Source organism: Zootoca vivipara, chromosome 14 (assembly GCF_965207765.1).
Source record: "Zootoca vivipara chromosome 14, rZooViv2.hap1.1, whole genome shotgun sequence".
NCBI classification, from domain to species: domain Eukaryota; kingdom Metazoa; phylum Chordata; class Lepidosauria; order Squamata; family Lacertidae; genus Zootoca; species Zootoca vivipara.
This window is the reverse complement of record NC_142597.1, coordinates 23,251,592-23,269,487: the sequence shown is the minus strand read 5'-3', so window position 1 is coordinate 23,269,487 and position 17,896 is coordinate 23,251,592. Positions and strand designations below refer to the sequence as shown.

Below are 17,896 nucleotides of genomic sequence, written 5' to 3'. Positions count from 1 at the left end.
GGACCTGCAGAAAAAGTTGGAAGAGGAGAAAGCCGCTAGAGGTGGGGGGGCGCCCCAGCCGCAGCTAGTCCAAGTGAGAAGGGGACAGAGCCTAGTCACCAAGTTTAGCGGCGACCCTAGGGAGTACCTAGGATTCGAGACAGAAATAAATTATGCGCTGGAATTGCATGCAGCAGAATTCCCAGATGACGCGCACAGAGTCTCCTTTATCATAGAGCATTTGACGGGGGCCGCCCGAGAATGGGTAAGACCGCTCATCGCGCAAAAAAATCCTTGCATGAAGAACGCAAAATTATTTCTAGAAGCTTTAAAAATAATGTACGCTAGTGACAGTGAAATGGAGGCCACTAAAGAGGAGCTTCATAACTTAACACAAGGAAAATCGACAGTTAGGGACTACTGGGTGAGATTCACCATGCTGGTGCACAAACTGGGGTGGGATCTGCAAAGTGAGCCAGTGAAATCAGCCTTCTACCTGGGTTTGCACGCAGACGTTAAGGATGAGCTGGCAAGAGGTCCTAAACCGCGAACTATGGATGAGTTAAGCAAAGCGGCGCTAGCGGTGGGGGTGAGACAGGAATCCAGATGGAATGACAAACAAGCGACGCGCGCAGCAAAACCTTGGTTCCCACGCTCCCAGGACAGACCACATCACCAAACCCCACCCCAGGGCCCGCCCCCAGACCCGCCCAGACCAAGCCCAGAGCCGGAACCGATGGAGATCGGTGGAGCGCGCGCGCGGGCTTTTCAAACCCCGGCGGCGCCAAGACGCAAGGAGGGAAGAGGCGGGAATTGCTTTCTCTGCAACTCCCCCCGGCATCGCGTCAGAGACTGCCCTCATCGCAGGGAGTGGCAAGGAAAGGCGGGAACGGTTGTACCTTCCCCCACTGAAGCAGCACCACAGCAGGGAAACGAGACAGCCTGGCTGCAGGAGACAAGGGGCAGCAGCCAGGCACAGTCAGCAGACAACAGCCCCAGCCCGCCCACCCGCACAGAGAGGAGCAGAGCCAGCCCACCCCTCCCAGAGCAGGAGTGGTTCTAGAAGTCACGCTAACGCTCCCAAATGGCTATCCCCTGACGGTCCTAGCCTTAATTGACAGTGGTGCCTCAGCCAACTTCTTCTCGAGAAACTTTGCAGAAGAGCACCAGATCCAGCTTTTGCAGCTGGATTTTCCCCTGCACGTAGCCACCATTGACGGCAGAGAGTTGCTGGGAGGGGCCATCACTCATCAAACCCCCCCCCATGAGAATGACGGTGGGAAGGCACTCAGAGACACTGGCTTTCAACGTCACAACCATCTCAGACCCCCCCATCGTTTTGGGAATGAGCTGGCTGGCGCGCCACGACCCCTCCATAAGTTGGCACCAGAGATGCATCACGTTTGGGTCGGACTTTTGTCTGGAACATTGCATGCAGCACCAACCAGGGGAGGGGCCTCCAATAGCCACGGTGGCCACCATGCATGTCAAAGGGGGTGAGGCGATACCCAAGCAGTACTGGGACCTGCAGGAGGTCTTCAGCGAAGCGGAGTCCGACCACCTACCCCCACACAGGTCTTTCGACTGCCAGATCAACCTGGTGCCAGGGGCAACGATACCCCCAGCCAAGCTGTACGCCATGTCAGATCAGGAACTGGAGGATCTGCGTGCTTTTATCGACAAGAACCTCAAATGGGGGTTCATCAGAGAAAGCAAGGCAGCAGGGGGCAGCCCGGTCTTCTGGGTGGACAAGAAAGACACGCAACAGCGCCGTCTTGTGGTGGATTTCAGACGGCTCAATTCAGTGACAGAGCCAGTGGCTTTCCCCATGCCCAGAGTGGACGATCTCCTGACAGCGGCATGCAGGGGCAAGATTTTCACCAAGCTAGACCTGAGGGGGGCGTACAACTTGATCAGGATCCGGGAAGGCGATGAGTGGAAAACCACGATGTTCACGCCTCTGGGCTCTTTTGAATATCTGGTGATGCCCTTCGGGTTGCAAGGGGGCTCAGCATGCTTCCAGGCCTTCATGCACCACGTCCTGGGGTCCCTTCTCTTCAAGAACTGCTTGGTCTTCCTGGATGACATCCTTATCTATTCCGCTGACCCAGTGCAACATGTGAAGGATGTCAGGGAGGTGTTGCAGCGCCTGAAGGAGAACCACCTGTATGTGAAGCTGGAGAAGTGCAAGTTTCACACCAGGGAAGTGGACTTCCTGGGCTACAAACTGTCAGACAAGGGGCTGGCGATGGACAAGGACAAGGTGCAGGCCATCCTGGACTGGCACAGCCCCAGGACGCGCAAAGATGCCCAACGCCTCCTAGGATTCGCCAATTTCTACAGGAAATTCATCAAGAACTTCTCGCGGGTTACGGCTCCCATCACGGACTGCCTGAGAGGCAAGCAGAAGTTCAGGTGGACGCCAGAGGCGCAAGCAGCGTTCGAAAGCCTCAAGAGGGTGTTCACGTCCGACCAGAACCTGTTCCACGTGGTGCAGGATGCGCCCCTACGCGTGGAGACAGGCGCTTCAGACCGGGCGTTGGGAGCGATCCTGTTGCAACTGGACGCCAACAGAGAGTGGAGACCTTGTGCCTTCTTCTCCAGGAAGCTGACACAGCCTGAACGCAACTACACGGTGTTTGATAGGGAACTTCTTGCGATCCACGCTGCTTTCCAGCACTGGCGACACTTCCTGGTGGGCGCCAAGCACCCCATCCAGGTGTGCACAGACCACAAGAACCTGGAGTTCTGGAGAACGGCCAGGGTGCTCAACCAGCGACAGATACGGTGGGCAGAGTTCTTCTCGAACTTCAACTTCGCCATCCACTACATCCCGGGGGAGCAGAATGTCAGGGCGGATGCCCTCTCCCGCAAACCAGAGTACATGGAGCAGGAGTTGCCACCAGTGCCCAGGCACATTTTCCCCCCATCAGCATGGTCCTGCGGAGCAGCAGTGGTGAGCGAGGCAGAACTCACAGCACTGACGGCAGCAGATGAGTTTGCCTCCCGCATCTTCAGAGAGCTGCGAGGGGGGAGGGAGCAGGCTAAAGACTTTGAGGAAAGGAGGGGTTTGCTTTTTTACAGGGGAGCCCTGTACCTGCCCACCAAACAGCTGAGAGGTAAGGTCCTCAAGCAGATGCACGACAACCCAACGGCGGGTCATTTCGGAAGGGACAAAACCACTCACCTAGTCATGAGACACTTCTGGTGGCCAGGGGTGCGGGAGGATGTTCGGGATTATGTAAGGGGATGTGACACCTGCCAGCGAGCAAAGGTGGTCAGAGCGCCACCAGCAGGTTTGCTGGAGCCATTAGCCACACCGCACAGGCCGTGGGAAGTAGTGTCCATGGACTTCATCACAGACCTGCCGTCGTCCAGGGGCAAGACCGCAGTGTTGGTGGTGGTGGACCTCATGTCCAAAATGTGCCACTTTATACCGTGTGCCAGGGCGGTCTCGGCAGAAGAGACGGCCAAACTGTTTGTTGACCACGTATTCAGACTGCATGGATTGCCTTTAAGAGTTATTTCGGATCGTGGCCGCCAATTTGTTTCCAGGTTCTGGCGGCGGCTAATGAACCTCCTGCAGGTGGAGGTCAGTTTGTCTACGGCTCGGCACCCGCAGACCAATGGACAGGCGGAGCGGGTCAACGCCATTCTGCAGCAGTACCTGAGATGTTACGTCAGCCAGAGGCAAATGGACTGGGTGGATCGCCTGCCACTAGCAGAATTTGCCTACAACAATGCGGTGCACGTCTCCACAGGGGTGTCGCCCTTTAAGGCCAACTACGGGCGCGACCTCAGATCTTTCCCGAAGAGGGAGGGGGAGGAGGAGGAAGAGGGCCCACAGGCAGAGGATTGGGCAGAGGACCTGGAGACGGTGCACCAGCAGCTCAGAGAACACTTGGAGAGGGCCAAGGAAGCGTACAAGAAGGGGGCAGATCGCCACAGGCGACCGGGAGAGGTCATCAGGGTGGGGGACAAGGTTTGGTTATCCTCGGAAGGTCTTCCCACCAGGGGGTGATGCAAGAAGTTAGCACCCAGGAGGCTGGGCCCCTTCACGGTCACGCAACAGGTCAACCCGGTAGCCTTCAGGCTAGCACTGCCTGAGGACATGAGAGTGCACCCAGTGTTTCATAGATCGCTGCTGTCGCCGTACAGAGAAAGTACCAGGTTCAGGGACAGCGATCAGCCTCCAGAGGGAGGGGGGGAGACGGGAGACGCCCGACAGCTCAATGAGGCAACTGAGATTTTAGACTCAAGGAGAGGTGTGAGAGGGCTGGAGTACCTGATAGCATGGGAGGACACTCCGCCGTCTCACAATGAGTGGATACCGGCCACGGAAGTACCTGAGGAATTTTTAGTGGAAGAGTTCCACGCCCTTTTCCCCCACAGGCCCAAGCCCTGGCACATGGAAAGGGAGGGAGAGGGGGAGGGGCGGGAGGAAGGGATCGCAGGCAGCAGCTCTCCATGGAGATGGGAAGCGGAATTTGAGGATACGGAAGAAGAGGTGTGGGTTTCACCGAGGTCGACTACGTCAGAGGCAGGAGAGGACTGGCAGAAAATTTTTACTCCCACCAGCTCTGACGCCACTGACTTTTTGGGATTCCCGTCTTCTCAGGGGGGAAGGGGAAAGATCGCAGGATTGGGGAAAAATTTTTACACCCACAGGCTCTGATGCCACAGACTTCTTGGGGTTTCACTCGTCCCCAGCAAGCAGAGAGCCCCTAGGGAGGGGGGGAGAGGAGCCTGGGAGGGGGGTGGATGTGAGGGACAAGGGATACAGGGAAGTCCCTCCCATCTTAAGTTCCAGCCCATCCCCAAGCGCTGGAGAGAGTAAGGAGAGCTCTGCCTCCAGCGGAGAGTCAGGAAGTGGTGTCCGAGGCTCAGGCAAGGTTGTGGAGCCCATGCCTTAGGTGGGACAGGAAGTTGGGCGCACGGGGGGGAGACCAATCCCCCCAACTCCCGAATTGCGACGCAAACGTAGGGGGAAGAGGTTGGGTCTACCAAAGCTTTGGTGCTGGAAGAAAACGCGCCAATCGCCATTCGGAGGTTCTGACACCTCACCTTAAGGATGCATTTTTACCGCTCTGAACACTGTAAATAATCAGCACTTAATAAAAGCCTTAAAAGACCATGCTGGAGTCGTTACTCTAGAGTAGCCATATCAGGCCCTCTGACAATAATAATAATAATAATAATAATAATAATAATAATAATAATAATAATAATAATACATCCCTATTTCATTGGATAAATGTTGGAGGGTATGCAATTTAAGTTGAGAAGTTTCAACAGTTAAATGCTATATTAGATAGGCATGATAATGCTTCAACTGCAATAAGCCCATTGATAGTCTATGTGTTTTGCCCCAGTAGTATGCTAAAAAAAACAAGACTGGGCTGTCCATAATGTGCGAGTTAAAAGGTGGTGGCGGTAAGCATAGCTGTCTGGATCTGTCCCCCTGGGACTTGTCTCACTGCGATGCAGAGTGGTCAGGCTAACGAATCAATGCCTGTTAAAGCTGCTTTAAAGTCTCCTCATGCAATTGGAAGTTCAAAATACGAAATCACAGAATATTAAAATAGTCCAGCAGATGATACATCAAACGGCAGCCGCTCAGAGCCGAATGCTCAGCCAGAGTTAAAATAGCTCAGCTTCGGAGAATTAAATGCATGAGATTCCAATTTACATTGGGTCGGGATATTGCCCAGTGCCTGGAAGAGGCCCAATTTCAAAGCAATTTTGGCAGTGTGTAACTTCTCCTTTTATGGCCCCTCCATGACATGTGTTTTATAGAACCTCCTATTTCAACCACCATAAAAGTGGGCCCAGCGGACCAGCTCTCTCCTCCCTCTGGCCAGCATCCTTAATTCCCCTGACTTTAATGGAATGATTAAACCAAGAACCAATTTGGCCCAATAAATCTAAAACCCACACTAGTGAAGCAAATGCTCCTCTTAACTTATGAAGCCATTTCCCTTGGCTTGTATTTTTGGGTGGAAAGGTGGAGAAAGAGTTGGGTGTCTGGCTTTTACACCCCATCAGTTGTTGATGTTGATGGTGATGTTTTTCAGCCCAGTCAAAACAAACACTGATGTTTGTCCAACCACTTTCCAGTATGATAAGGTAAGCACTAAAAGAAAGAAAGAAAGACTTTTCTTCCCCCATGCCCCACCCCCTTTATTTTTTAAAAAAGAAAGAAAGAGACACTATCCTGCAATGTTCTTCAGAAGATGTGTTGGGACAAAGATGAGATCTGGACCAGGGATGACATGCTTGCAGCTGACATCCTTAACTAGAGGTGTCCCCACTAAACAAATAAAGCCCCCCCTCCCCATTTTCACAGTCACATTGACACCATACATTTAAAGCACATGATGCCTCTCAAAGAATCCTTGGGACTATAGTCTACCTCTCGCAGAACTGCATTTCCCATTTATTGTCAATGTACAACCTGTGCACAATGAAATTGCAGGCTTAGTTGCAATGAACTTCAACTGGATCATGTTCAATTTATATTACTGATCTCATATATTGATATCCACCCTTTCACTCAGCAGACCCACAACGTTTCCTTCTGTTCCCCAGGCTGGAACACCACAGGGGAAACTCAGCAGTTGCACGGGGGCAGTAAAGTAGCTGCGCTCTGCTTCCAGTTTATCAGCTCCAGAACTTGTGCTTGGAGCTGTCGAGCGCTGCCAGGGCTCAAACTGGGAAGCTTTGCATCTTTGTGCAGCTGGGGTGAGTCACTGAACATCAAGGGGACAACATCGGCTTAGGCAGTGAGGTACCCTCAGGTCCTGGGGCTGACTCCAGCCAGCCAACTGGACAATGAATCTTCCTCATTTTCAGCAGCCTGGGCTCCAGCTGGGAGGGGCTGTTTCATAGCTGTCAAGTTTTCCCTTTTCTCGCGAGGAAGCCTATTCAGCATAAGGGAATTTCCATTAAAAGGGGGGAGAACTTGACAGCTATGGGCTGTTTGGCTCTGCCAGGCAGTAGCACTGAAGGAAGAAACCAACCCAAGCCCCAGCACCACGCCCGGATCTGAACCACAGCTTGAGAACATCAGCTCAGTGACTCTTGAGTCAGGGACTTCTGAATGGGGACCTCCAGTGTCTATACCCCCATGCCAGCATCTTCCCTGCCCAATGAATCGATTTCCCCTGTGGCAGAGACCACATTGCCACCTTGACTTTTCAAGACAGGCAACAATTGTGGAGGGAACTGTCAGAAAGGAGGAGGAGGAGGAGTTCTGGGCTCCAAACCAGTGGCCTGCCCCTTTTAAGATCTTCCACTCCTCAAAGAAAGGGCAGAGCCTGGCTCTGGAAACGTAACAGCCTTTAGCCCACTGTTGGACTTGTTGCGGAATAATTTGCTTACTAGGGGGTGCATCCAGGATTCTCTGCGCGCCAGCACAAGGGCTCTTGCACATGAGTATTCATGTTGAGCAGCAGAAGAATCCAATGCAGCAGTTGCACTAGCAGGAATTCATTGTGCAACAGATTGTGGAGTCTATTGCACAAAAAAGTCACCAGAAACCCGCTTATGAGTTTTCTTTCAGAACACCATTCTGCAAGGGTACAAACCAAAACCAGTTGATGTTGGGGAAAAGGCAATGTTGCTACAAGTTCCATTGAAAGGGAACTTAAGTGTCCACCTTCTTTTATATTCTGTATGTAAATCTCAAGTGTCTTTTCCTCGCTGTTTTGTGTGAAGGATGGTGCCGTTCAAAACAAATTGCACCGCGTCGCAAATGCAATTCCCTCTCCCCAAAACAATCCATTGCTTCCTCAACGTTGCTGCCTCCTCCAGACGTTTTGAACTGAGTGAGAATGAGATTGGTAAAGTTCGTTTCAGGAAAGGCAAAGAAGCAAGAAGGAGCATGCCCTTTGGTTACAGCTGATTTGAAAGCCTGTTGCTTCAGAGCACAGCCACGGTTTCCCAGTGGAGACAGCAGGGGAAACAAACAAAACAACAATGTCTGTCCCCCCTGGAAAACAAAACCGTGGCCCTGCTTAGTGGGGGCATCTCATGATGCTTCATTGGGATATCATGTAAGTTGATCAGGTTTGAAAAATGGCAGAAAGGTGTATTTGGTCAACACCTTAGCTCAATGGTAGAGGATATGCATTGCATGCTAAAGCTAAGGCTGGTGAAGAGACCAGAGACCATCTTGGCGGTGAATCCTGGAAGACCTGCTTCCTGTCTTGCAGGCCTTTCCCCACCTGGCCTGGGAGGGGAGGGCCTGGACTGACTCCAGCTACAAAAGCTGAGGCCACAGAACAGACGCTTGGGCTGGGGTATTGTTTACAGGGGGCATTGTTGGGGCAGGGCATTGTTGCTGTTAGTTTTTTATATCTTTATTTTAGAACTTGTTATTTCTGTGGAAATTGTTCCTTTCAGTTGTGTATCTTTTTTTGGTTTTGTTTATTGTTTATAATTACTTTTGTTATGTTGTAGTTACAGGCATCCCTCCACTTATGTGGGGGTTATGTTCTGGGCTCCATGCACATAACTGAAATAGCGTAAAGGGGGGAGCACCTCACTTTAATAGGGAGGACAGGCAGGGAGGAGAGAGATAGAGACTCACATGTGCCACCAGGGCTGCTGCCTGGCGGGCCTTCCCTCGCTTGGGGCTGCTGCTCCGAGCCTTCTCTCCAATCCCTCACATCACAGCAAGTGAGTGACCAAGTGCAACTTCCAGGCAGCAGCCCCGAGCATGGGAAGGCGCAACAAATCAATTTATTTATTTTGCAACGACCTGCATAAAAGCAGTCACACACAAGTAGAACGTTCATAACTAGGTGAATGCCTGTATGTGGTTTTTTTCATGTTGTAAGCTGCCTTGAGCGTAGTTTGAACTGTGGAAAGGCAGCATACAAATAACATTATGTATGTTTGTTATGTACGTAGATGGTCCCAGGTTCAACCCCTCCTATATTTATTTATTCCCTATAGGTGGTTACAGAAGCATCAAACAGCACCTCATGCAAGCTTGCTCTGGGTCTCTTTTAGTATTCAGTTAATCACTAATATAGTATATAAATTACTGAGATGAACAAAACAGAGTATTTTTTTATTAGTGTGGGAAAAGGTTTTGCCTCCCACCTTCATCAGCACCCAAAACATTTTGATAAAAAAGATGCTTTGCTAATCACAGTAGCACGCACACACTATTTGCATTATATTTATGTTTTCGACGGAACAAAATAAAATAGTGGCTCCCCCCCCTCCAGTATATATATAAAACAACTTAAAACCCACAGTAATGCAATCAAATGTGATGCGGCGTAAAAATCAGAGTAAAAATTCCTATCAGGATCAAAGAATGGAGAAGAGAACATAAGAGCTAGAGCAGATAGAAAAGGTCACAACAAGATTTGAAAGGATGGGTGGGGGTTTGAAAGGTCCTTACTGACTTCCAAAAGGACATTAGAGGAAGCAGCAGGTGGTCCTCTGTGAGGAGGGTCTTCTGCAACTGGGGAGCCTTCATTAAACAGAACACTCTGCACCAGCCACCCACAACTCCCCATCTAGTGATGGCACCTGTAGAAGGCTTTCTGACAAAGACCTCAAGGTCTTTGTAGGTACATGGGAGAAGAGGAAGAGATCCTTCAGATATTTTCCCAAGCCATGAAGGCCCCCAAAGGTCAACACCAGTCCTTTGAATTGGACTGTGAGCCAGTGAAGATGGCAAAGTGCTGGTGTTATATGTTTGCAACACAAGAAGTCCCAGTTAGGAATCTCACAGCTGAATTTGTGAGACTGAATTTGTTTTCAAAGGTAGCCCCAGGTGCAACACAGTGTGATGATCCTAACCGGGCAAGGTGGGATCCTAGCTGGTGTATTAGCCTAAGCTAGTAGAAGGCATCCCAAACTAGAGAGGCCACTTGTGTCTCTAATGACACAGAGGGGTCACTGAGAATTCCAAACTAAGAACCTTCACAGTGAATGCAACCTTCTCCAGAACAGGTTGAGACACTATTCACCTGGGCAGGTAAGCAGCCCACTCAAAGTAACTACCCTCTGTCTGGTGTTGATCGAGTTTCAAGTTATTGGCCCTCATCCAGTCCATTACCTTATCAAGGCACAAAAATGAACTAGATTAGGTATGGCTAATCTGTGTCGCTCTGTGTTGGACTCCCATCACCCCAGTCAGCATAACACTAGGCAAAGATGATGGGAATTGAAGTCCAACATCATCAAGCGGGACATAGGTCAGCCGCCTCTGGGCTAGATAGGTTGATGGTCCAATATTGGGCCAAGATGGACTAATGATTCAGCAGACTGAAATGATATAATCATTCATATGCTCTCTAAATGAGCTGCTATTATGCTGTTCATCATAAGAAATAGTGGTACCTTGGCTTACGAACTTAATTTATTCCGGAAGTCTCTTCTTAACCTGAAGCGTTCTTAACCTGAGGCACGCATTCCCTACATAGGCCTCCCGTGGCCCCGGGAATTGTGTTCGTATCCCAGGGCAAAGCTCGCAACCTGGGACACCTACTTCCGTGTTTGTGGAGTTTGTAACCCAAAGCGTTCGTAACCCGAGGTACCACTGTACAACAAGGACAGCAGAACAAGATTAGTCTATTAGTCTTTCATATGTGCTTTTTTGTGATGGAACTCACTCTTACAGAGTGCATTCTCCCCTGTCTTGTTGCCCATGGAAGCCATTTTGTGCTGGCACCCATGACACTTTTATCAAGGTTTGAGTAGTGGACCAAATCTCTCTCTCTCTCTCTCTCTCTCTCTCTCTCTCTCTCACACACACACACACACACACACACACACACACACACACACACACACTGCCAATCAACTATGCCCTCTGCATCATTTGAATCTTTAAAATAGTCAAATACAAAAATAAATAAATACACCGACCAAAAGCAAACACAAAGCGGAAAGAAAATCAAAATCAAATCCTAGTTATACTCAGAGTAGACCCATTGACATTAATAGACATGACTAATTTACATCTATTAATGTCAGTGGGTCTACTCTGAGTTGAAGCTAAGTGGATACAACCCATAAACACACCACTCGATGATGCCACCTTTATTAGATATTCAACATCTGTAAGACGTGTGGGTAGTTCTGGTCTCTGCACTAGCGACTGGGGAACAGTGCCCCCTCCCCTGATAATATCAGCATTAGCTGCAATCAATGAATGAGCATTGCAGCCAACTGCGATCAATCCCCTCTTTGACTGGAGCTTGATTTTTGTTGTGATAGCGTTGCAAATGGCTCTCTTTCATTTTTCCCCTTCTATGCTTTTAAGAACCCTGTTGGGATTTTTGTGCGGCGGTTAGATTCTTTGGACACACAAGCAAGCAACCTTCATTTCTGAAATGGCCCTCCTTTCCCGCCTGCTCTGATTAACATCACAGAGGAGAAATTCCATCTGTGCTTACTTACATTTAAAAGCCATAAAGTTCTGGAAATCAGATCAGTCGCTTGGGCCAAAACATTTTTTTTAATGGGGGGGGCTATTTTCTTCTCCCCAAAGGCAGGCTTTAAGATAATGGATGGCAGCCAAAGATTAATTTATTGTGGCAGAGAGGGGACACTGAAGGTGAGGTATATACACACACATATAAATCTATGGATATATATACACCTTCATTTATATACTATATCTGGAAGATCTCTCTTGGTTCCATTAAATATCCCCTGGGGACCAGTTGGCGACTCGAGAGACTGGCTGGGCTTACTAGGTCAAACAGCATTTTCATTCAGGTACTGCCCCTGACAACAGCACCTACCCTTTTCCCACCCTGGAGCCTACAATTTAGATGAAGTCTCTCTTCAATAGAGAGACTCACTATCAAGTTGTTAAAAGCTGGGGCACACTAAGTGAAAATGCTAATGGGCTCGAAATGAGCAAAGCTGAGAAGCTGGACTCCAGACTTCTGCAGTAACTTAAGCAGAGCATCTGGAAACTGGCTTGTGGAGAAGGAAAAGCACAGAATTAATCGCCTAAAGCAGTGGTTCCCAACAGGTGGTCCGGGGACCCCCAGGGGTCCGCGAGCTATGTCAGAGGGGTCCGCAAGATGCTATTAGAATAAAAAAATATATTAAATATATTTCGTATGATAACAGATTTTTTGTTTTGGCCGCTTCCTGCATGAGCAGAGTCTAGCGCAAAACTAGAATTAGATAGAGGCAGTAGTTCTGCTGTATGCCGTTAGGTGGCACTTTACAAACACTACTGTTTTGCAAAGAGGCAGCGCGCGCATTCTACTAACGCTCACTTCCCCAAGATGCTTTGCGCGCGTCGGCTTCATTTGTGCACTACTGCGCAGGTACCCTGTCTTCTCCATTCCCCTCCCTCCTCCCTGGCACGCGCTGCCTCTTTGCAAAACAGTAGTGTTTGTAAACAAAGCAAGCATTTTCTTCCATGTGTTTCATGAAAAACAAATATAGGAATTGGCTATTTTTACATGCGATCGGATTTCAGAGTGAAAGTTTCAAGTTTGGAACCTAATATTTCAGAAATAATGGACTCAAAGGACAGATTTAACTCATCTCATTAAGAACTGAAAATTAAAACTAACTGTATACTGATGGAGTACTCTGTTGTAACTGTAAAAAACGTATAAATATAAAATATAAAAAGACTCTTAATTTGGCTCTCACTTTTTAATTTTAGGATTAGGAATTAATGAGGGTCCTTGTCACAATAGCGGCTCGATGAGGGGTCCTCGAGAAAATTTTGTTGGGAACCCCTGGCCTAAAGAACTCTAGAAACAGCAAGCAGACGAGTGACCAGTTGACATTAAGAGAGCAGTACAAGATTTAGCAGAGGCTCTTATTCGAGGCAGTTTAATTACAAGTGTCCTGACCAGATGTGGAAAACCCATACCTCAACTTGGCGTCACTGAGCCTCATCCAGTAACTTGTGGACACAACACTGTCCCGAGAAGAAATCAAGGAAAGATATTGACATTTCAAACACTCGGCCTTTCAAGATTGATTTCAAATGGAATTGCCACTGAATTCTGCTTACAGACATCAGCAAACACCATTTATGCATTTCAGATGTTCGGGGTGCAAGGCAGATCCGAAATGGATCCACTTTGGACTTTGTAACACCTCCAGGGCCCGGCACATTGTCATGAGATTAATCGCCACATGCCAAGGACTGAAACAGAGGTGGGAGAACTAGTGGCTCTGCAGATGTTGTTGGACTGATTCTCATGTTGACAGGGGCTGATGTGAGTCTGGAGAACCACAGGTTCCCTGTCTCTGGCCTAGAGGGGCCTGCCTCTGCTGCAGAATTCTTGCCACAAACTGGGTGTTCCTTGTAGCTTTACTATCAGCTTTGCTGCTTTGCAATTACTGCTTTACAATTTAGCTCATGAAACCCATGTATGGTTCCATCACTTCCAATGCTCTCACATACAGGTTTTTTTTAGTATACAGTGGTACCTCGGTTTAAGTACACAATTGGTTCCGGAGGTCTGTACTTAACCTGAAGCGTACTTAACCTGAAGCGAACTTTCCCATTGAAAGTAATGGAAAGTGGATTAATCCATTTCAGACGGGTCCGTGGAGTACTCAACCTGAAGCATACTTAACCCGAGGTATGACTGTAATTGGTTCCGGAAGTCCGTACATAACCTGAAGCGTACTTAACCTGAAGTGAACTTCGCCATTGAAAGTAATGGAAAGTGGATTAATCCGTTCCAGACAGGTCCGAGGAGTACTTAAACTGAAAGTACTCAAACCGAAGCGTACTTAAACCGAGGTATGACTGTATAGACGTCTTGTGCAAGTCCTGGGAAGACAACGTGAATTCCTACCAGTGGCGTAGCGTGGGTTGCCAGTGCCTTGGGTGGGACAAGTGTTGCCCCCCCCATTGGGCAGCTGGGTTGGGGCACATGCCGGGTGGGCACAAACAGATCCCACACAGAGAGTGAACGGAGCCCACCTCCAAGAGACTCATCGCCTGCTGCCTCCTTCCACCTGCCCGCTAGACCAACCTGTCTATCGTTACATCTCAGCTGCCAAGGCTCTGTGCCTGTTGTGGAGGCACTTGATTGTGTCCTCTCAAATATTTGAGCCTGGAGTCACAGCCCCCTCTACATCTCCCACATGATTCCTACTGCACAATCATGCAACAAACTCCTGCTCCCATAGGTAAGATCAGAAAGCATAACCAGGTATGTGCATATTTTGTACTTATTGCTATACAGAAGGGGCCTCCTTTTGGGAGTTTAGTGTTGGCTCCTACTCAGAACATGCACTTTGACAAAAAGCTCATGGTAGAGCCTCTCTCTGGAATACAGAAGGTCCCAGGTTCAATCCCTGGCATCTTTGGGGTAGGGCTGGGATAGACTCCTGCCTGAAACCCTGGAGAACCCCTTCCAGTTAGTGTAGACAGTACAGAGCGAGACGACTCAGCACGACGCAGCATGAAGCAGCTTCCTAAATTCCTCCACTGTGAAATAATTCTAAACTTGGTTTTAGTACATCCCATCCCGTCAATGTTCCACCCTTACCGGGGTTGTGCTGCTGCCTCCGTAGAAGGTGACCTCTTCCCAAGTAGCAACAAAAATGGACACAGCGTTGAATGATGGCAGGTTCTTGAAATACTTCTGGATATCTTTGGAGACCTTCTTGAGGAGATCAGGATCCGTGCTCTCCCGGTAATAGATTTCCCCTCGGATGCCGTTGTGGACGTCTGCCCAGAAAGGAGCGATAAAAGCCCGCCCGTCAGCCAGGGGGAAAGTCTCTGGAGTGAACTGGCTGACCAGCACATTAAAGGAAACAACGCCATTGTTGTTGACCTGCGAGGGAAAGTGGAATGGTTTGATTTAAGCCAGTGGAAGCCTTGGCAGCGAGAGGCAGAAATGTCAGCTTAAAATTATGCTTGCGTAGGTTGAGTCGGTGGCAGAGGCTGGGCTATGCAATTATGGGTTGTAAATAGGGCTATATTTCTAGGCTCCTCTGCGGCCTTCATCTCACCCTGAGGCTAGGATAGAATTGAGGTTCAAAAAACCCCAGAGAAATGAAACCCAGGGGTCACCCCACCCCACCCCTGGAAATTTCCATACTCTGCATTCTCATCATGGTCACCTTTTCACAGAATACTCACCAAAGCAGACTGGTCTAAAGAGATTTGTGGGAATTATCTTCTGGGGAAGTCGTATGCTTCCAATGTATGGTGCATACTCAGCCCTATCCTGCACATCTCCTGCAGTCTTCTGCTCCGTTAGATGCGAGTTTCCCCATGGGGAAACAACCACATCTGCCCACATCACTTTCTAAAGTGGTAACATCCATCAAGAGTGTCACCACACATTTCTGCTTCACTGTTGGAGCCTCCTTGGGACTACACCACATCTAACTACAGGTTGAAGGTCTCTAGGAAACTAGAGAGATGGGGAGCCAGAAGGAACCAGAAGGTGGGAAAGGCCCTCTGTCTGAGACCTTGGAGAGTTTCTTGCTGGTCAGAGTACAGAATCCTGGGTTGGATGGGTCTGACTCAGCGTAAGACAGCTGAGGTCTCTTTCTGCACATTTTGCCCATGTATTTGCTCACCCCTTGGTCCTGCACTAAAGAGGTAATTTTTTTTAGTCTTTTCAAGCACCACCATGGGAGATCAAGTCAGCCGAACAGCTCATCTGCTAAGCAAACAAACAAAACAAATAAAGATGCAAAAAATAAAATAAAATAAATCCCCCGAAGCTGGAACAAAATAAATAATCTTCATTTTCCTGCAGCTGCTCCCTCCATACGCTTGTTGCGTGTCATGCAACAGGAATAATGTCCAATGTGTCAAGGCCCTCGTGTCTCTCTGGTGTTTAATCACCTGCAAAAGGCAATTTATTGCCTTTTATATCCCTGCCCCACGAACATTAGCCCATTAAATATACCTCTGACTTTCTTAATCATAAAACCTATCAGTTCATGAAATCTAAGAACTTGTCAGGAGGGATCCCATAAATCTTCCTCGGCCCTGAAATGCTGGAGGAAAAGCTGTGTTTAAAATGCAGACGTTAATGGCGGGGAAAATGAATAATAGGGTCCGGCGGCTTCCGCAGCCCCAGCCCTGTACTTACAAAAATGGTTCGATATGGGACTCCGAAGAAGATGAATGGGAAGGACAGCTTGATCTCCGGGGAGCTGCCGTCATCCACTTTGGGCGTTTTGGTGTCGTTGGGCCAGAACGGATACAAAATTGCCATGGCCTGAGCTGTAATTGGGACATACGTTCTATTATTAAAATGCCAGCCCCACCTCGTTGCGGTCACCATTGGCACACAAACAGAACCATCTCGTCTCCCTCACCCTGAAAGCCCCTTTAATATTTAAAACGAACAAGCAAAATCAGTACCCGTCCACTAAGATGCACTTGTATCTGCGGTGAGTCGTAGCTGGTAATTTAGAATGACACACACATTCACTATACTCAGGCAAGATATAAGGACCAGCAAAAGTGAAACCTGTGGACCTTAGAGCAGACACATGCAAATTCAGACCCCCCCCCAAAGTGTCCCTATTTTCCAGGGACAGTCCCGCATTTACAGAAGCCCCCCCAGTTTCTGATTTGGTCCCAGAATGTCCTGCTTTTCCATAGGATGTCCCTATTTTCATCAGAGAAATGTTGGAGGGTATGAGATATGTCCTTAATGTCAGTCATGACAATTGATTTCAGTGGGTCTGAGTAGGCAGGACGAGATTGGATATAACAACCCCTGAAGTTTGTCTGATCTGCCATGTTTAAAGTTATTTTTCACATTGATTTAAGCTGAGCTGGGTGCCAAACCTTCAAGCCTGAACACTGATACAAGTTTGCAGGTGTTCCCAGAGAAACCACTTGCTGAAATGGCCTTACTGGCAAAGGCGAAATGGCACTAGCTCTATCCTGAAACATTCCCATGACGGGCAGAAACCCCTGCTCACACAACATCAACTGAATTGTATCTGCTTGGCTGAGGTTTCTTTCCCTGATGCTTTTACATGAGGGGATAATGCCGTCTCGGCTAGAAAAGAACTTTGCTGCCCTCGTTATAGTCAATGAATGCTCAGCCGAGCCTCCAAAGGCAAAAACAATTCACCCTCTGTTTAAGACTCTTTGCTGCAGTCCTATGTTAAGTTTCATATGGGCGCCTACCAGGGCCGCATGGAGACCTTGAGAAGCCCTAAGCACTGAAAAGGTGATGGATCCCCCAGGTGCAATTCAAAGTAAGAACAATAGTTAAAGGTATAAAATAAAACTTTTAAAATAACAACGAAACATGGCTTAATTGTAGCACATGACAGGACATGATTCCTTGCATTATTTTCATCTACTGTATGTTAGTAGGACGCATAGCTGCCAAGTTTTCACTTTTCTCGCGAGGAAGCCTATTCAGCATAAGGGAAAATCCCTGTAAAAAAGGGATAACTTGGCAGCTATGGTAGGACGTCCCCCTGGTTTAAGTGGGGATAAGTAATTGCAAAGAGAATGGAAGACAGCCGGGGGGGGGGGGGAGTCTGGAGTGTAAAGAAATATAACAAAGTTCTGATTTTCCCCATGATGACTGCTCAAGACTTTTCTTTTTTTAAAAAAAATCACATTCTCTCATATATATATATATATATATATATATATATATATATATACTCCTTAAATGGAGATTAAGGGAGATATATCTGCAGAAACTGAAGAACTGGCCAATGAAATATGAACATATGAACTTTTTAAAAAGAGTGGAATGATTTTGGACAGTATCTGGTGTATAATATTTTTGTCACGCACCTGCTGAATTGTTCTAACCTACACAGAATGGAAGGAGTAAAAATGTCGTTGTTTTTTATTATTGTTACTGGTGTTCTTGTTGGGAGCTGCCCAGAGTGGCTGGGGAAACACAGCCAGATGGGTGGGGTATAATTTATTATTCTTATTCTTATATGCATAGAA

At 48.2% G+C, this 17,896-nt stretch overlaps 1 protein-coding gene across 1 annotated transcript in view; it reads right to left on the bottom strand.

Moving 5' to 3' along the window:
* TECTA (tectorin alpha) overlaps positions 1-16,178 on the bottom strand; it is a 71,286-nt gene extending 55,108 nt beyond the window's left edge. Inside the window, exons 1-2 of the mRNA XM_060268588.2 lie at positions 16,053-16,178; positions 14,490-14,777 (exon numbers count right to left, since the gene is read on the bottom strand). Coding sequence (XP_060124571.2) covers positions 14,490-14,777; positions 16,053-16,178 — 414 coding nt within the window. The remainder of the gene's footprint in view (positions 1-14,489; positions 14,778-16,052) is intronic.
* Positions 16,179-17,896: the final 1,718 nt, after the last annotated feature.